General features: G+C 44.4%; 1 protein-coding gene across 3 annotated transcripts in view; it reads left to right on the top strand.

The window, feature by feature from the left end:
- CENPU (centromere protein U) overlaps nt 1–21,182 on the top strand; it is a 797,426-nt gene that overhangs the window by 654,417 nt on the left and 121,827 nt on the right. For all 3 annotated transcript variants that reach the window (XM_069631498.1, XM_069631499.1, XM_069631497.1), the window contains one exon: nt 17,581–17,737. In XM_069631498.1, coding sequence (XP_069487599.1) covers nt 17,581–17,737 — 157 coding nt within the window. The remainder of the gene's footprint in view (nt 1–17,580; nt 17,738–21,182) is intronic.

Genomic DNA, 21,182 nt, shown 5'->3' with positions numbered 1-21,182 from the left:
GGATTGCAGGGGGCCGTCCAGCGTGAGGGGGGATGCTTGGCAGGAGACACGGGGTCTGGAGGTAGACATGGGAACAACAACCCATGCTCTATAGACCACTTTGAAGTGTACATGGTCTTTGGCACCTCTTGGCCTTTATCGCTCCCTGACAGCTCCACTTGCCAGCACAAGTACCCCGGTGCGAACTGCCTTTGATAGGGCGGGGGGTGGATTGGGGCGGTGGTCATGCAGACAAGACACAGGAAGACTCGTGAATGGAGACACACTTATGTGGATTGCAGGGGGCCGTCCAGCGTGAGGGGGGATGCTTGGCAGGAGACACGGGGTCTGGAGGTAGACATGGGAACAACAACCCATGCTCTATAGACCACTTTGAAGTGTACATGGTCTTTGGCACCTCTTGGCCTTTATCGCTCCCTGACAGCTCCACTTGCCAGCACAAGTACCCCGGTGCGAACTGCCTTTGATAGGGCGGGGGGTGGATTGGGGCGGTGGTCGTGCAGACAAGACACAGGAAGACTCGTGAATGGAGACACACTTATGTGGATTGCAGGGGGCCGTCCAGCGTGAGGGGGGATGCTTGGCAGGAGACACGGGGTCTGGAGGTAGACATGGGAACAACAACCCATGCTCTATAGACCACTTTGAAGTGTACATGGTCTTTGGCACCTCTTGGCCTTTATCGCTCCCTGACAGCTCCACTTGCCAGCAGCGCAAGTACCCTTGTGCGAACTGCCTTTGATAGGGCGGGGGGGTGGATCGGGGCGGTGGTCGTGCAGACAAGACCCGTTTGCCGCAGGGCCTCACCAAGGAGAGGCCATCTAACTGAATGTAAGAGGATGGCTGCAGGATCTACTACATGGAAGGCAGGGGGGTGAGTTTATAAATGCCTCACCCTCCCAGGAGAATATATGGGGGTCATCTCTGTACCCGGTGCCCAAAAAGAGGATTTATTATGATCAACCATATTTATTATTTACCTATAACCATGTTTTGTATCAATAAAATCCAACAGCTTTTTATTGCCAACGCTTGATGCCAACCCACAAAATAATATATGTATGACTGCTGCATATATGGGTTCAACGGTTATGTGGATTGAAGGTGTGCGGCCAGCGTGAGGGAGGATGCTGGCCGGAGACATGTGGTGTGACAAGACAAGGCACTGGAAGGCTATTCAACGGAGACACACTAGATTCATTTAAAAAATCAAAACAACCATTGTTAAAATATATGTTGGGCTTTATTTTAGATTTTAATTAAACATAAATAATAAACATTACACATTGTAAAGTTGAGGTTGCAGCACATCGAGGGAAAATCCGCGGTATTGTCCACTGTCACTGGGGAAATGTTGTCTAATGGCAAGTACCGCACAGGCAGGTATTACTCTCCGAACGCGGTGTCCGAGCCTCCAGTGAAGCCACCAAGTGAAGCAACGATAGGCCACCAGCCTGTACCACCTGTGAAAAAAAAAGATGCAAACTGTATTAAACTGACCAAACTTTCTTATCAATGTCGATTCAGGTAACACATGTCATTTTTCTTAGAAAAAAATTATATCTAGAAAATGCACTATATGGAACCAATTTACATGCGTTCGAATGATATGTAAATGTAATTTTATATGTGGGAGACGACCATGAAATAGTGGTGGCATCACTGACATCACAAACAGAGTATACTTACTCGTTACTCGGATTACGCGGACGAACAGTGCCACGAAGTTCGTGCATAAGCACCATCATCATCCTCAACACTGTCCGTGAGAGGCAGGCTTCCCTGAACTCTGGCAGCTCGGTGATGCATTGCGGACTTTGCTCGCCTTCCTGCAGACTTTGCTCGCTTTCCGAAATGTAGGCCAAGCACCCGGAATTTTCACGGCAGCAGCAGTTCTCCTCCTCAGTTGGCATTAGCTCACACCGATTGCACGTGCACCAGGTGGAGACGCCGTCCATGCGACATGGTCCAGGCTCTTCATCCGTTGACTGGTCCTCCCAACTGCCGTCCGAATCCCCATCGTTTTCGCGTGCTTGCCTTTCCAGTAGTTCCTCCTCGGTGTACTCGGGCTCGTACATATACGGCATTATTGTGGCCATTGTGCGGTAAAGATAGTAAAATAATTTACAGAGATGGTACAGGTGTTCACACGGGCTACAAGCGGCGAAGGTAGCTGACCAGAGCACTGAAAGGAGTCACAGAATACTCAAAGTAACACAGAGAGAGTAATGGAATCGAAAATCTGCTGCTGTATATTGTGAAACGGTCTGTTTATACTTATTGGGGAAAGAGGCGTCCTGCCATTTCCATGGCAACACGTCAATAGCTGAGGCGCAGCGATTGTTGACACGAGACGTGCTTGAAATGGGCAGTACGCGTCTGCTGATGTCAGGCTCAGGGGCGGGGGATTTGATTTAGTGCCGCAAAGGCAGGTGAGCCAGGTCGATGCGGCGAAATGATAGGATTATCACAAAATGGAGGCTGATTTCGAGTGCGATAATGGGCGAAAAGTCGGGTAAGGTCCATAGGAAAGTTTCCTACGATCTACCGATTTATGCTTACAAACACATGGCCGACCCGTAGGGACAATAAAAAAAAAGTCCCAGAACTCTCCTTTAAATAGTAATATAAACAGTAAAGTGAAACATGTTCTACTGCTATTTATTTTCACCACTAGATGGTGCAATTGTGTAACAAAATATCTTCTAACATAATATTAATAGTTCATTGCATAACTTTTTACGTATGCGTCCGCTCGTTCTGGTCGGGTGTATTGGTTGCTGCTCCCTGAATTTTTCTTTTTATGTTTTTTTTTGGGGGGGATTTCATTGCGGTTTCTGGATTGAATCGTGGGATTTCTGGAATGGACTGTGGTTTTTTCTTTGGATTGTTTTTTTTCCATTGTGGGTTTCCTGGAATGGACTGTTTTTTTTCCTTGGATTGCTTTTCTTTTCATTGTGGGATTCCTGGAACGGACTATGGTTTTTTCCTTGGACTGTTTTTCTTTTCATCGTGGGATTCCTGGAACGGACTATGGTTTTTTTTCCTTGGATTGTTTTGTTTTTCACATCTGGATTTCACTTTTCGACCATGGAATTGATTATGGATTGCATCTTTTTTTGGCTGGATTGCACTATGGATTCTTTGTGGGATGGTTTTACTGGAATTTTCTGGGTTTTTTGGATGCTTAGTGGATTATTTTTACTTAATTTTGGAAATGTTTGGCATCGTTTTTATTAATTTTTGGTTATTTTGGATTTTTCATGGATGACCGAGGATTTTCGAAATGGTGAGTACATTAACATTTTAGATTATATGCAATTGCTTCCAAATAGTCATATGTTTCTTGTGTTTCAAACAGTTTTACTATATTTTGAATCCGTTGTTCAGTCTCTATATTTTTTCTTTTTAATTGTGCATTTCCAAGGGAAATTGTTTGGGATAATTTAAATTCTTGTGCTGACTGTTCTGCTAATAAGTCTTTCAAGAAATGCCATAATGTCGGTTGTTGGTATTAAAGTTTCTGTTCACTCTGTTGTGCCACCCTTCTAGCATATTGTTGGTTTTTGCCCTTCCTTCAATTACTGCATTGTAACAGTTCCACCATGATATCTGATATTTCGGTCTCCCTTCTTGTTCCATTTCTCGTCAGTTGTCCTAACCATGTGCTTTCCATGTAATCCATTAAATCTGTGGTATGCTCCTCATTATTTTTGTAATATTCTGTGTCTATTAAATGTTAATAAAATGTAATTACTTTGTCGTCTTTCACAAACGCTAAGAACATTTTTTTATATTATGTTGACAATTACTATCTTCTATGTACTTTGTGTGTAGGCCTAGTTTTTGCAGTTTTCTCCATATTGCTTGGGTAAAGTGGAAAAAAACCCCTTATATACTGGTTTCTTTGTATATTCCGGTGAATGCCTTCATCTGTGCTAGTTCGTAGCCCATTACGATGGTGGTAGGCAATTTTTTCAGGCACGGCCTCTTTAATTTTTTCAAATACTATTTTGTACATTTCCTCTGTTTTTTTGGCATTAAAATGAAGATCAGTGGAATAAGGTTGTTGTTGATCGACCCATGTACGCTGTAAAATTGTTGGAATGTTTGTGGGCACGATTTGAATGTGGCGTCGCTTTGCCAAATGTCACATTTACCAAGCTGCCTTCAATTACTGTTTGTTGTGAAAATTACAATTTCTTTTCCTCCTTTGTTTGTAATGTCATGTAATGAAAATCTTCACCTTTCTCTGTTTTAAAAAAAAAAAAATTTCCGGTATGCATATTTCTTCGTATCCTCTGGGAGCTATCGGCAGATTTTACTTTCGTTTTTTCTGTTTATGGTACGCTGTATGTTTTTCCGCTGGCATTTGTGCTGCTACGTGCAATGGAATTTTGTTGCACGTTCGAGCTATCACAGACCCGCTGGCCTCGCTCTGGTTTTCCATAGCCTTTCTTTTAAGTTCATTCATTGTTTTTCTTTACCAGTATAGTGGTTCTGTCCAGTAGATGGTTGTGTTCACCCTTTCTTTTTACCATTGTATTTTCTGTTATCACTCTCCCTGCACACTTTGTTTTTGGATATTCTGTGCACTTTCAATATATTCTGTCGTTTCTTTTTAATTCTCTGTTGTATACGTAGCCCTCATGAATTAACTGTTCTCCTCTCTGTGACTTCACATATTCGACTTTGTCGCTCATTTTATATCTACAATAACGAAAACAATGTTGCACTATTTTTGCTATATACTATTTACAGATTAATCTTATTACACATTGTAATAATGTCTATATTTTTATTAAATATTACCTGTATATACGTCACGTAGTTGCAGTGTACTTTTGTCCGTTTGCTCTGACCTCAGATTCTGACAGGTAATGAGTTTGTCTCAACAGTCATCTGTTTGCCAGCGTTCATTTAAGGTTCTTTACTCTTGGCTTTTATTCACTCGTTTAACCCTTAGTAATCGTAATTTATGTGCTTTTCGTCATTCACAATGTGTATCATTTGCGTGATTGTCGCGGTGGGTGTGAGGGTTCCATGTGTAGTAGGGGGTTGGAGGAGGGGCCCCCATGACAGCGTTACTTTTTTGGACAAGTTACCATTTATATTTCGGCATTGAGTAATAGAAAATGTTTTCGATTTATTTTATTTATTTATTTATTTATTTATTTAAAATAAATTACCATGGCCATTATAAATATGTAATGTTGACATATATACATTCGACATATTTTTTTCGACATAATTGTTTTTCGGTAAGATGTTTTCGACAATATCACTATCAACCAACGTATATAGCAACCTTTAACAGATTAGTCGTTGAAGCTGGGTGGCCCGAAAACAAAAGAACCACGTTGTTTCATGGAGGTCTACGGGGAGAATTGAATTACATTCTAGCTCAGGTGGTTGACCCGCCCAGAGACTGTACCGAATGCAACTAGATCACAGATTACAAGACTGAAAAGCAGATCGGACTAGATCAGACACTCGGGCCATGTATGTTCAGTCAAAGGACAATGTCTCACACGTGTTGGAGAACACTAGAACCCATGCAAATCGGAGGTGTGCGACCCCCCCCACCCCCATTAACAAAAACTGAGAGAGACAAGAGAAGGCAACAGCAGCTATGTTTGTACTGCGGAAAATCAGGGCAATTCCGGAAGGATTGCCCAGTGAAACCTCCAAGGAGAATTGTAGGGGCCACAGGGAAGGACGATGGCAAGGAGTCGGAAAACTACCGAGCTCGACAAACGTAGAGGTCAGTTTGTCGAGTGAGAAGAAAGAGCCACCGACCTCACACTTTGCAATACCAGTGATCCTAATCAATCACCAACAACCGTCTCAGATGCATGCCATTGAGGCATAGATGGACAGCGGAGCAGTTAGGAATTATATAGATCAAGAACTGGAAGCAGAGATGGAGCTTCCCTTATGTTCAAAGTCGACCACTGAAAACGTTACCACCTTGGATGGGATAGAAATAGCTTCTGGACCAGTAACCCGATGTACAGCAGGATTATCCCTACTGTGCCAGGACAGACACCGAGAATCTATTGCCTTTGATCTCATCAAGGCACCTCAGTTCGGGCTAATATTAGGGTTGCCATGGTTAGTAGCTCACAATCCTCAGATAGATTGGCATGCAAGGAAGCTGGCCTTTCCCCGATGACTGTGCTCCTACCTGCTATCAGGGGTGGACTGGGAATCAAAAGAGGCCCTGGAAATAATTCTCAAAGTGGCCTCATATCACACTTTTTCAACAAGGCCAACCCTTTTCCTATGAGAAAATGTGGAAATACCACGCAAAAGAGGCCCAGGGTGCAGAGGCCTACCGGGAAAATTCCAGAGTTCGCTATAAGCCAGTCCACCCCTGCCTGCTATTACCAAGAAGAAGAGGAACCCGACTTACGCACCTCTGTGACTCCCAGAACGGCGGCATTGACACCTGGTGTGACTAGTACTTTACCGAGCAAATACCAAGATTTCCAGGACGTGTTCCAGAAAGAACAAGCTAACACGATACCGCCGCACAGGCCCTATGACTGCCAATTGACCTCATACCTGGTGCATGCTAGGGAGAATTCTCTTATAAGACTAATTACCCAAACCTAGTGAGTCCCTCAGCAGCTTTGCTGGATTTTTGGGGTTTGTTTTTTTCTCCTGCTAAGAGTGAGACTTTTACTCCCACTCTTAGGCATGATTTGAGGTATGTCTTTATGTGCTTATGGGGTTTTCTTTTTACTCCATAGGGTATAATCTGTTTTTCTGTATGTGTGGTACACAGCACCCTCAATGCAGTACCACAGGGGTGTCACAGTGACCCCCAAACATAGACTCCATACCCTGGGACTGACTACTGTCTCCCAGGGCATGTAAAGTCACCATTGGCTTCACTAGTCCAAAATTGTGAACAGAACCAGTACAAACCATCATATTGTGGAAGTACTGGTAAGGGGTAATTCGATTACCCCTAGGTCTGTTTTCGAGGGGGCACTGTCCCGTCCCCCCTCGTCGAGTTTCTGGCTGGTGGCAGTGGTTACCACGCGAAATATTCCACCAGAATATTCTCTATGGGATTTTCCCATTGATTTTAAACGCACTACTTCTTGGTGCAATGTTAAAGATACCGCAGGTTTATTTGTTTAATATTAAATCACTGGTTGGGTCTTTTTGCCAGAGCTCGATTCTAAAATGGCGTTTGTGTCCGTCTCTGTAACTCTGACCAAGGTTGAGCCCTTTGTTCCTCTTTTTGGCGGGCTTCACCACAGAAGCCCTCCAAATGGTGCCACTCTGTCTGGGTTCCACAGGAAGGGTGGAGGGCGGAGGGGGGAATTGGCACCCTGGACTGCGTTGCCTTAGCAACCCAAATCGCACTCTACTCTGATTGGCCCAGTGGTGAGCCGCCCGGGCTCACCACTTAGTATGTGTGATTGACAGCTAGGCCGATGAATGGGGTTTTTTCTGCATAAAAGCAGGGCCTTTGGGACTGGAACTTCAGAAGTCGCCACAGGACCTAAGAATCCGAAGAGGGAAGAAGCTGAGCCATCTGCAACAACGACGCCACCGGTGAAGTTTGCTGCAACTACCTCACCACTTTCCCAACGACAAGAGAAGATCTTCTGCTGGACGGGTCTTCTTCCTCTGAGCTGGTGGGATCAACCAGTTCGCCCTTTTCGCCTTCCAAAGACGTCTCTTGGTCGAATCGCTCGTGCCAAGCACCCCAGCGGCTGAATAGCCAAGTTCACCACTTTTGACCACGAATAAAAGGACCGCACCTTTTAATCGGGAACTCTGCGGCTGGTTTCATCCCTGGGCAGTGCAACGACTCCAAGTTTCCTCCTCTACGAGATCCTCGCTTCCCCTGGTTGGAACAACGAACTGCAACCACTGCCAGGAACAACTGCCACCGCTGGAGCTTCCTCTCTCTTAATGTACTGTCCTACCTGGCCTCCCTTTCTACAGATTGCTAAAGGTGACCCTTAAATCCTTGGCTTTCTATACTGGGTTGGCCCCAGACCTTCTAACTTTGTTTCTTGAACTAAACCAACCTATTTTGAACACTCTGCAAAGACTTTTAGTGCAACTTAAACTGTGTGATCCTGGGCACATTTCACTTTGCTCCATTTAAAGTGGGCCTGGCCTATGAACTTTGGCTCTACAGTATATTCTGCCTTTACTCCCTTTCTCGGACTCTTAAAAAGTGTTGGGACTGTATTATTCTTATGCTCTGCCTTTTTCTCTCCCTCTAACCAAACTATTGGAGTGCCATCTTAGTTAAGCGCTCACATCTGTCTTAACAAATAGTGGTGTTTTAACTCTGACTTGTCTAATAGCTATTAAGGGAGGTGTGTATGCTTTATCTGACTGTGTTTTAACTTGCATTTGATTTAGAGTGCTAGTGTATTGCCTAAAGTGTGTTTTAAATAAATGACTCTAGACTTTTGATACAAAGCTCTGGTCAGTGTGTGTTTGCTCTACTGTGTTTTTAGCCCTATTGTGTATGCTCTACATACTGCCCTACTCTTCTTGAGAGAATTCTGACTGCTCAGCCACAGCTACCAGGTAAATCTGGGTGGTGCAGACTGCTACCAATTGGGTTTACTGCTTACTACTGTAGTCTTAATCTTTTTGCAGTGTTCCCTAAGGGAACTGCACAAATTCCTTGTGGCAGAATCTATGCACTCACCGAACCAGAGAACCTCCATTTAAAATCCTATCTAGACCAGTACCTGGCAAATGGGTTTATCCGCCCGTCTAAATCACAGGCAGCCAGTCCCTTATTCTTTGTACCAAAGAAGGAAGGAGATTTGAGGACCTGCATTGATTACCGCGCACTGAACCAGATCACCGTAAAGAATCGCTATCCACTGCCACTCCTTCCCAAATTGTTAGACCAAGTCAAGGATGCCCAAATTTATACCAAATTAGACCTTAGAAGCTCGTACCACTTGGTCCGAGTAAAGAAAGGAGATGAATGTAAAACCACCTTTCGTACCAGATATTGCTTGTATAAATACCAGGTAATGCCTTTTGGACTTTGCAACGCTCCCGCTGCATTCCAGTACTTCATGAACGATGTCTTGCGGGAATTTAATCTATGTTTGTGCCTTGGTCTCCATAGATGACATCTTAGTGTATTCAACCTCGAAACAAGACCATTTTCCGCTCCGTTCTCACCAAGCTTCGCCAACATCAACTGTATGCTAAGCTCGAAAAATGCTTTTTTTATGTAACTGAAGTGGAATTCCTTGGTTTCATCCTCACTCCGAAAGACATCAGAATGGATATGCAGAAGGTAGACGCCATTTTAAATTGGCCGTCACCAACTTCGCTAAAGGGAATCCAGAGCATGCTGGGTTTTGCAAACTTCTTTCATTTCAAGTTCATTTGGACCGAAGAAGCAGAGAGGGCCTCCCAAGAGCTTAAAAAAAATTAACTTCTTCCCCAGTCCTACGACACCCTCGTCCAGATCTCCCTTACATCGTGGAAACCGATGCCTCCAGTAAGGCTATGGGAGATGTTCTCTCAAAAAGGGACCCTGAAACTGGCCAGTTGCATCCCGTGGCCTTCTGGTCGCGAAAATGTTCACCCCCAGAGCTCAACTATGCTATCACAGACAAGAACTCATGGCTATTAAATCTGCTTTTAAAGCATGGCAACATTATCTCCTGGGAGCCAGACATACCGTAACAGTAATCATGGATCATCGAAACCTGCAATACCTAAAAACAGCAAAGGCTCAATCCTCATGTCAACTGCACTGGGCCCTTTTTTTCGCCGAATATGATTATGTATTCACATATCGACCGGGATTCCGGAATGGAAAGGCGGATGCCTTGTCCCGCATGGGCATTGATGAAAAGGTATATACAACTCCACATCCAGTAGCCATCATTCCCGAGGACAAACTCTTCGGCCTCACGACAGTTTTGACACAAACCGAACTCCAAGACAAGATCCAGCATGTAATGGGTCCTAACACCTTGCTAGAATGGTGTACTCATGGAGAACAATACACCGTTAAAGACCAACTGCCATATTTTAGGGACCGTTTGTTTGCCCAAAAAGGAGCTACAACAGCAAGTCATTTCAGATTATCACGATTCCCTGATGGAAGGTCACTCTGGGATTGCCAAGACCCTAGCCAAGGTCAAACAAAACTATTGGTGGCCTACTTGGCGTAAAGACATTATCCAATTTATCCAGTCATGTGGTGTGTGCGCACAAAACAAATCGCAAAAGCAGAAACCAGGCGGTCTTCTTCAACCATTGGAAGTCCCTCCCGCACCATGGCACACACTTTCCCTCGACTTCAATACAGACCTACCTCCCAGTCAGGGATTCAACACTATTTTAGTGGTCGTAGACTTATTCTCAAAAATGGTGCCCTTTATTCCTTTTTAAAGGTCTCCCAGATGCATCCAGTTTAGCAAAGGTGTTCCTGGAAAAGATTGTTTGGTTGCATGGCTTCCCATCAGTTCTGGTCTCTGATCGAGGTAGTAAGTTTGTGTCCAACTTCTGGAAAAAGTGTTGTTCAATGGCTCAAATCAACATCTGACTATCCGCTAGTCACCATCCTCAAACGAATGGCCAAACAGAAAAAACGAATCAAACACTCGAGCAAATACCTGCATTGCATGCTGCATCAAGTGGAAGGAAATTGGAAATACTTGTTATGGATAGCAGAATATGCTTACAATAATTTGTTACATTCCAGTACGGGACAAACCCCTTTCTACGCCCTATACGGTAGGCACCCACGTACTTCTGAATTAGACCTTCCAACCACTTTGGAAATGCCAGCGGTAAAAAACCTTCATACAATCATCTCCCAGGCCTTTAAAAAGGGAGCTGAACATCTAATTCAAGCCAAGCACAGACAAAAGAAAGTTTCTGACCTACATCGAAGAAAGGCCTGTTAGGCAGAATCATATGCAGTGCCCTTAGGAACCACTGCACAAAATTTAGACTAAAAGTGTTAGTACAATTTCACCTTTGGTACAAGCCTGTTCTACACAGTAAAGTGGTAGCAATGGCTGAGCAGCCAGATTTATCTCAACAGCAAATGAGCAGTAGTAGAGATTACACAAAGGACTACAATTACTGTGACTCAAACACTGACTCAAGGTTTCTGGTTAAAAACTATAAGTACATTTATTTTTAAACCATCTGTTCAGAAAACACTTCACTTCTATTAAATAAAACCACACTAAAAGTATCCTACACACAACCAATTCCGCTTGTTTGGATCAATACAAGGTAAGTACATTAGATTTTGATACACCAGTGTTTCGAAAGAAAGACGTTACCTGAGGGTTAATACGCGATCACTTTTCGACAGTAATGACAGTTGAGTTTTACAAAAGTAAAGCGTACCCGCGGGAAGAAATGCACCTGAAGTCCAACACACTTAGCACAAAGAATTAAAACAAGAGAATAGGGAATAAAAATCATAGGCAATACTTTTGTCAAGGCAAATAGAAACAGAGGACACTTTCTAAAAGGTATATAAGTCAATAGGCCTGCGCCAGTGTCAAATGGAACAGGAATCCTGTTGTCGAGGATCACACAATCCGAACAGTCACGATTAACGACTGCCAGGAGTACTTGGATATTGTAAAATGGAAGCAAAAGTTATAAGAGGGAAGGAACAAAGGACAAGCCTTCGGAGAGGAAAAGGGTTCACCCTGATTGCTCAAGGTTGGACACAGTACCTTATTGGTAAGAAGAAAGCTGGTGCTACGGCAGTTGTTCCTGGTAGTTCCTGCAGACTCACGGTTCCTGGAGCTTCAGTCGTGGAGACAAAGACATCTGGAGCGATCTGCACTACCGAGGGATGAAGCCAGCAGCAGCGAAGCAACGGTGAATAAAAGGTGCGCTCCTTTAAAACAGGAGAGGGCTCTTCTGATGGCTATCCGGACCACTACAGCTGTGTGCAGCGACTTTGACCCAGAAGAGGATTTTCTGGCTGTTGAAGGTGAGCTGGTTGATTCCACCAGGCTCAAGGGAAGAAGACTCCGGACTGGATCTTCTCTTTCTTTGAAGGGTAGATGGCTCAGGACTGCAGCAGTGCTTCACCACGATTCGGGAGTTGCAGCAGCCGTCTTCTTCTCCGCTTCTCTTCGTTTCTTGCAGTTCCAGTGGCGACTCTGACTTCCAGCCCAAGATTCCTGCCTTCTATGCCAAAATCCCTGATTCACACAGCCTGGCTGTCAATCACCCAGCAGGGGGGTTGTCCGGCCCGGATAACCACCTCCGCCAATGGACACAAAGTGCAACCTGGGTCTCCAAGAAGACCTTGTGCAGGGGGTTACTAAACCCCTCACTCACATTCAACCCACCTAGACACCCCGATGCCAAAGGAGGGCAAACAAAGAAGGCAAACCTGGTTTTCCGCGAAAAGTGAAACACAAGAAGGATTTTCACAAAAAGAAATGGCGGCTAAACCCAACCAGAGCCAAAATAAAATGTATTTGGTCAAGCGGGTTTATGTTCAAGGCTAATACAATAGCCTAAAACAGTATCACGGATATTTACTCTAATTGCGGTAGAAATGTTAGGGTAGAGACCACTGCCACAAGCCAAGTCTTAATGTTAAGGGAGCGAAACAAGGCTACAGGAGGCACAGACAAAAAGGGGTAGGAACTAACCCTTTCCAATACTCCATGTAAGATGGGTTGTACTGGGTCTGTAGTTTAAAGAGACTACATAAAGTTAATTGCAACTTTACATGTTTCTGGGGGACAGTAGTCAGCCCCAGAAAAATGGAGTCAGGGGGAAGTCTCTAAGACAACCCTGTTTCACTGCACTGAAGTTGCTGTGTGGCTCCAGACCCCAAGATCACACAAGAAGTAGAAATACACATGGCAAAACACATGTAAGAGTGGGGAAAAATACTCACACTCTTACCAGGTGGAAGAAAATAAACCCCAGAAATCCAGCAAAGCTGCTAAGGGACTCACTAGGTGAGGGAAATTAGCCATCAATGAGAATTCTCCCTAAAAAGGCCCCCGACTATCAAGTTGGAGACAAGGTTTGGTTAGCATCAAAATACGTACCCATAAAAGGAACCCGGACCTTTCTTCCTCGGTATCTGGGACCTTACTCCATGAAATCTATAATCAACTCAGTAGCTGTCAAATTAGCATTACCATCCAACATGTAAATTCACCCTGTGTTCCACGAGTCCCTCCTGAAATTCCTGAATGCAGAAAAGGATGCCAGCTGCCCCGGATCAGCCTCCGGCCAAAAACCGCAATCGCCATCCAACACTGCTGCATCAACCACCACACCAGTGCCAGGTGCCTCTTCCCCCCCACCCCCCAAGTGACCAGGAAACTGCAACAACAACATCACCACGGCGGGTAGATCGCTGCAGCCGAGAGCATTCACACCAGATGAGGTGGGGTTGTTTCATGCCATGGTCGCCAGAGCGTCTGAGCTCTTCCAGCTGACGCCCAAAGAGACCAAAAAGGAAGGTTTCCTCTACCAGAGGCGCGAGGCCAAAAGGAAGATCATCATGGCGGTGCCCCCTCCTTGACGACAATTGGGAGGAGCGCCTGGCTCTGTTGAACACAGCCACAGCCAAGCGGGATAGGCTGGAGAAAAAGTACCGGGTGCCGGAATCTGACCCAAGTGCCTACAGTCACAATCATCGCCGGACTTGGTGGTATCGGCGGCTGCGAGGAAGAGATCTAACTCCAGCAAGAGGAAGAAGTTGGACACCATGGGGAGAATGGTCATCTACTCTGCGGCATGGACAGTCAAGGCAGCCAATGCACTGGCGATCCTGGCCAGGTACGACAGGGAACTGTGGTACAAATTGGCCCGATTTGCGCAGGTGGAGGCCATCTCCCTCCTCCAGGAAGGGGAAATGATGTCAGACCATGCCATCACAGTGGCCCTGGACATTGCTGACACAGGCTTCCAACAGATGGGGCATGTCTGCCTCAGTCGTCGAGGCTAGCTGAAGGCCACCAATTTACGCCAGGAGGTCCAAACAAGGGTACTGGACGTGCCCTTCGATAGGGACAACCGCTTCGGGAAGGTTGTCACTGAGTCCTTACAAGCCATCAAGACTGATACAGAGACAGCTTGTGCCCTGGGCACTCTCCAACAGCACCACTCTTCCTTTCACGCCTCCGGCGGGAAGTCCGGCAGATCGACAAAGGGGTTTGGTGGAGGTTTCTTATCATAGGCCTCCGGTCCACGACCCAGGAGGCCTAGAGAGGCCGTTCCAAGGCTTTCGGTGGAGGTGGCCAATGCCATCATCGCCCCCAAGGCGAAACGCAGGCCCCGAAGCAGGACTGAACCAGCCAGGACATCGGGCCTCCACCCATGCACCACGGTGGGAGGCCGGCTGGCGGGATTCGTCAGTGAGTGGAAGAAGATCTACAAGGAAAACAAATGCCCGGCACACCTATGGGTCGAGCCCCATGGAAAAGCCCTGTTCATTCACTCCCCCGAAGAGGCTAGTGACTTTCTGGACACTGTGGACAGCTGGGCCGGGCCGTCGAGAGGCAGGAATGGGCTGGAGGGGGAGATTGCCCAGGGGCCCAGATTGACGGGCTGAATTATGATTGATGGGCTGGATTATCAGTGTTCAACCTAACAAGGCTATGTTTTCTGTAGGATATGAGAGTGTGTGTGCCCTCGAGCTCCTCTTTTCTTTTCCCATTGGGGGAAGTAGTGGACGGGGTGGCTAAGCCTTGAGTGGCATCCATGCTTCAACCTTTGGTTATGGTTCGTTGGATCGGTGGGGGGGGCGGGGTCAACTGGCAGATTGCAGTTGTCATTGGGGCCGGGATTTGGTTTGGTGTTTTAATTTTAGTTTGGGTTTGGGAGGTGTTGGTTCTGCAGGGTGATACTAGGGAAGGCTCCCGGCGAGTGTCATTACCTGCCTGGTTTAACAGTTAGGGCACGGATGACGGCGGTGACCTCCTGGTATGGAGGCCAGAAGCAGTGGAGAATTGTGCACGGCTGGCAAAGGCCATGCCAGGGAGAGGCTTACGTCAATGGGACAATGATAGAAAGGGGGGGTTAGGTGCATGACTTGGAACGTTTGGGCCTGAACTGAACTTCCAAGGCCAGGAAAGTTCAACTTTACATGAAGCGGCACCAAGTAGATGTTGCCTTGCTTCAAGAGAGCCATCTCTCACACATGGGGGAGGCTGCGTTTGCCAAATCCTGGGGGTGCCACAGATATTTCTCATCTTATTATAGGTATTCCCGGGGGCTGGGCATCCTCATAAGGAGCACAATGGGTTACTGATGCATGAATGGGTTGAGGGACGTAGACAACAGAGTCCTGATCCTTATAGGCATGGTACACGGACCTGACTTCACTTTTGTGAACTACTGTGGCCCAATACAAACTCTCTGGAGGCTTTACGAGTGTTTAGACGAACACCTCAGACATATCCTGGAGGGTGCGTTATGCTGGGCCGGGGCCTTTAATGCAGTTCTGTTGAACTGCCTGGATAGGTCAGGGAGCGGCAGCAGGGGGACGAGTAAGGCCACTCAATACTACAGCAAATCTGTGCTAATGTTGTGTTGGTGGATATATGGAGGGAGCACCATGGCACAGAAGGAGGATACACATTTAGGTCATCAGTTGACAGGACATCCTCCCAGCTGGACTTTATCTTGTTGTCTGCCGACTGCTCGAGCTGGGTGCTAAGTTGTCAGATTTTGGCACACACCCTGTCGGATCACTCCCCGGTTGTGATGGGGATATCAGTCCCTGGGAAAGGGCACTGGGGAAGGAGCTGGTACTTCAAGAATGAGAGTCTGCGAGGCTCAGTATTTAGGGAAGCAGTCCGGGGAAGGGATTCTCCATTTCCTTCAGGAAAACGAGGGCTCAATCTCATCTTATTCCATCCTTTGGGAAGCCTTCAAGTGTTTGATCAGAGGCCTATGTTTCACTAAAGAGGCCGCAGTATTCGCCGGAGTTCTGTTATTTGGCTAAACTCATAGATATTAAGAATAGATAATTACAAGAGAGCATTAACGTATTGAAATCTACACTGACTGCCCAATAAACAGTAGAGAACCCCACAACAGATCCTGGCAAGGAATATAAATACTGGAAGAAAATGATCTACTGATAAGTAGTTTGTAATGAGTGACTAAAAGTAATTAGGATACATAATATAATTGCAAGAACTATGTTAAAATCTAGTTTTACAACTTCAATAATTAATTATATTTTTGCCGTATATAAGTTATCATATTGTGAAAGAGACACACATTTTACGAATCCCAACATATATATTTGAGAAGGGCAGCTTATGACTGTGGAATCGTATATAATACTTTAATTGGAATAAGGTCTTGTAGATTATTGGGTATACTTAATTTAATCTAATTATGTCCCATTTCTTTTTCTGCTCTCTTCCTTTCTTCATAAACAATTTATTTTGTATTAATATGGTATACCATATTATTTCCTTTAGGTCTTCCTAAACAGTGAATTTTATTATATGGCTCTGAAGAAGCTTACATATCGTATCCGTTACTTAGTGGTACAATATTGTGAAACACGTATTTGACAGTTTAACTCAGAAAAATATTTAAGATCGGATCCATAAGGTATTCTTTGGGAAGAGGATATAATGTTTGTTTAGTAATTAAAGTTGCTATCATCTTTACATTTTGCTATTTAATTTGGTTTCATACAAGCTAATAAATAACATAATAAATAACATAACCAGACATTATTAAGAGATTGATGATTAATTTGCATATAACCTTTCTGCGCTGTAAAACAAAGGCGTGGAGGGTATTCCAAAGAAATGCCAGTGGTTATGATTAATTCAAACCCTCTGAGCCATTAACCTTGCTTAAATCACCCCAAGTGGGAGGTTTCCTGCGTGCTGCACCTAGAGACCCAGGCTACATGTCGCTGAAGACGGCCAATGAGGCCAAAACATGTCTGCAGTTACTTGTAGTACAGTATCGCGCAGAAGGGACGTGACCTATCCGTATGGGGGGAGCAAGCCTAATTTGCATATGGTCTTTACCCATTTATCTGTTAGTATGCCCAGAGACATCCCTGTGACTGATTAATTCATCATATTTCTGTTTTGCATATATGTCGCGTAGTCTACACCTGAAAAATAAGTAAGTCAGTTGCTCTTGCTGCTAAAATCATTATTGACTTTAAATCCCGTCAATAATGGCAGTAAGTAATCCACTATTTTTACGCGGTGCGATAGATACCTTGTTTTATTTATTGTAAAACTGGTCAAAGCTGTTTACTATCGCATGTGATTTTACTTATGATACCCACAATGGATGACTATTGCATAGGTCTTTTTTTTGCATCTCTTCTATAGCCAAAATAGATCGCAATTTGCACATGAGCAGCACATGTCAAGCCTTAAATGTGCACAGACGATAGGGTGTTGTCTCATAAATTGGTTGTGTATGCACATATAAAATATATTTTCATTTTTCAAAGAATACAAACCCAAATATTGTGATTAAATTGCCATGCATTTAAAAAGTCAGCTTTCTATATACCTTTGCTGTAAAAAAGAATACTTGTCACAATCCAATGGTGACTTTTTCCAGGACTGAGCCTCGAGTAAAGCAATTGGAAAAAGAATATGCTGAACTTGAAGTGAAACAGTCATCCCTCAGGATAGCAACACAGTTCTTGACTGACTTGAAGGAGTTACAAAACGAATATAAGGATTATAGAATGAAACACCCAACAGAAAAAGAAAAGGTGAGTGTGTCTGACAAACTTAACTATGTATTAAAACCCAGACTCCATTAAGGTCTTGCTCTCTGAAATGGCTGTATCTTGGTAATGCCTCCTTCTGCATCTCTGAACTATTAACACTAGGGGTCTGCAACCTTTGGCTCTACAGATGTTTTGGTCTGTAACACCCATGTATAGTCAATGGGAAGGAATCATGGGATTTGTAGTACAACATATCTGGAGAGGTTGTAGACCCCTGGTATAGACCATAAACCTTTCAACAGTTGTGCCCCATTTTCACATCTTTGCCCTAAAGTTGTGTTCATCCATTTGAAGTGCTCAGTTTTGGATTCCACGTTCTTACTGGTGTTAACTATTTGGGCTTGTAATGTTGGAAATACTGTTTTAACTACTTATTTATACACATACTTTTCTCTGTGCATACTTCCTACCCATGAATTTACCACTCTCAAACGTCATGAACTTTTCAGTCTATTTGCAAAAGACACAATTGAATATTACAAGGACACGTTTGTCCATGGATTCCAAAGTACAAGTGTCCATATGATTCCTCTATCTAGGACTCTGCCTCAGTATGGGCCCTTCAGTCTTCAACAACATTATATTTAACTATTGCTGTGTGAATGTTGGTCATAGAGGTAACACTGGATGCTTTGGTGTGGAAATCTTTCCCCACCTTCCTCTGTCTGGCATCGATTATGATCCCCCCCCTTAGGTCAGCGGTTTGTTGGCACGCTCCTCTATCACAGCATGAAGGTGTGGGCCTCGTGTGTCTAGGCTCTCCCTCTTGCCCAGCACATATTGTGCCTATGCCACTGTCAGCAGGCTGGCCACTGGAATCCGGAGCATGGCTCTTTCTCACATTGGGGTGCTTTCTTTTGGCAAGTAATGGAATGTAACAAGGCTTTTATAGCACATTTTGGCAGCCTGTTGGGAAGTGATGGTCATCAGCGAATAACCTAATAAGCGCTCCCATCTGAAGGGGTATCTAACGTGTGTATTCTTCTAATTGAGGCTGGGTGCTTGGATAAGCATATTCAAAGTTAAGGTGATTTGAGGGTTCAGAAAGCTTTCTCACCCTCAGTGCAATGCTTCTTTTAACTCAACAAATCACATTCTTAGTCCTCCCAACAGAATTCCACCTTTTCTAAGCATTGCAATAGGCGCTACAATTACTCAATTTAATGGATTGCATTTAAAGACTGGTTTTGGACCCAACATCAAGGCCTACAGACCTCGGATCCTAGTGGGATGAGCAGTACTTTGTCTAACATGTTCACCTGGCTCACGTATGGCACTTAAGAATGGATGTTGCATGACGGGGGACTGTCCCATTGGTTGGCAGGTTGAATATAGAACGGCTTGTCACTACAATAAATATCAAGTACTTTCTTTTTGTTTTGTGGGAGGTTTTTGAAATACACAGTCCCTGGAGGTCCCAATTTGTATTGGTAGCTCTTCTGTCTCAACATTTGGATCTGGCAGTACACTCCGCTCTCAAATCTGCAGAATTGGGTTGAATTGTTAACTTCCAATCAATCACTCGGGCCTGTCTAAGGACAATAATTAGACGATTCACTTGTCCAGTGACTAATCGTCTTGTGGCCCCGCAGATATTTTGCACTTAAATTAACATTTGGCCTGGCTAGCCACATGTTGCATGGAACAAGCTGCTCAGATTTTGCCATGGTACAATTGGACAAGGAGGTTAATCTGCTTTTTTTGGGATATGTGCTTGGCCTGAAAATAACTTCTCAATAGTCTTATCCCAGGGGTATGAGCCTGCAGCTCTCCAGATGTTTTGCACTACGACACCCATAATCCCTCACCATTAACTATATTGGCTAGAGCTGATGGAAGTTGTGGTCGAAAGCATCTGGAGAGCCGAAGGTTGCAGACACCTGCTCTATCCACTGTAAATAATTTGATGTGGAAAAAAGTTTTTGCTAACCTTCGGAAGAATAATAGCAGATTTTAAAACGTTTTTGTTTGTTTCTTCTTTTAGAACATAATGTTGCAATTAACATGTTTTCTTTTACTTTATCTTAATGTCCCCTCTTCCTTAAATCAGGCTATATGCTTCCTCCTGGCACCACCTCACCCCCATTATTTCATTTCCCCGTCTCTCGCCACAACCCTTACCCCACCCATATGTACCACATCTCCTCCTTTTATTCATTCTATTTTGTTTCTTTCTGTTGTATTGTTTTTCCTCTGTCTACAAATCCTTGCCTGCACCTAGTCTACTGTGATAGAATGCCATTGGCCTAGATGATGGATCCCAAACCTTTTCTGATTTTTGCTGTCTGAAATGTTTTTTTCTCCCAGAACGAGAGCTAACCAGTACTCGCTTTCCAATGCCCCATGCAAGAAAAAAATTATAAAACACATTTATACTCTGGCTGGGCCCCAGTTCATGATATACTAACACCTGCAATGTAATTTGGCAACATTGCAACCACAGAGTAACTTGTACATTCTTGTAACCGTCTGCTGGAATTAAAATGATTCCAACAGCCATGGTCTGAATTTAACAGTGGGCACTCATGATTTAATCTATATTGAACTATGGATCCCCATGGCCTTGTGGCAAAACCTTTGTTTAATGTAATTATAAAACTGAGAGTGCATCAGAGTGTTTGATCAGTGCGCATTGGTTTACTACCTGTTGCCTGCTGTCTACGCTGAGCAGAGCAATTTGGAGTCGGTCTACTGTCTCTACTACCCCACGTTGGAAACTCTCTCAAAAGCCCCTTTTGGTAACGGAGCGTGGCAGGCAGTGTATCAGAGTGTTTGGTATTTGGCGGTCAGCTGTCCTGTTGTGCTCTCTGAGTTAAGGGAACCGCTGTGGAATAAATGAAGCTGACCAACGCCCCTGACAATCTTAAATATGTTTCCTGGTAAGATCATGTGTATCTTTATGTGGGGCCCTTGGCGCAGCATTTGAAACAATTTTGGGGGCTCTGGCTGAGGAATTGATTTTTGACTCTTTTGGCTTATTCGCCAGCCAGTTATTCTACTAAGAAGGATTACCCAATGAAAGCTCCTTAGTAAAGGAATAATCTGTGAGTAGGTGTGACCCCCGGTATCTCAGAACTTTGTAGAAAAAATACAAAAAATGCAAAAGACTCCTGTGCTCGTCGTGACAGTATCCTAGTGTCAAGTTTCTGAACAACATCTAATGATTAGAGGGTGACTGCGGCCCCAGGGGCCTTTGAGCTCTCTTATCAGGAGTCAGGATTTGTGCATGGCAAAGATCGTATTATCCATTCATCTATTTTTGCTGTTGACTGTGATCACTTCATCCGTCTTGGAATAAAAACACTTCTACATTTGCACTTCAAGGAACAACTGCAGGCCTTGCTGCCTTTCAGTTCTTTGAATACCTGCGATAGGTCTTTCCATTGACTTTGAATATTTCATCTTTTGGGAGGAATATACATTCTCA

The sequence above is a fragment of the Ambystoma mexicanum genome, chromosome 6q, assembly GCF_040938575.1.
Source record: "Ambystoma mexicanum isolate Mex_15411 chromosome 6q, UKY_AmexF1_1, whole genome shotgun sequence".
Lineage (NCBI taxonomy): Eukaryota > Metazoa > Chordata > Amphibia > Caudata > Ambystomatidae > Ambystoma > Ambystoma mexicanum.
Note: the sequence above shows the minus strand (reverse complement) of the source record. Positions and strands in the feature narration are given on the sequence as shown.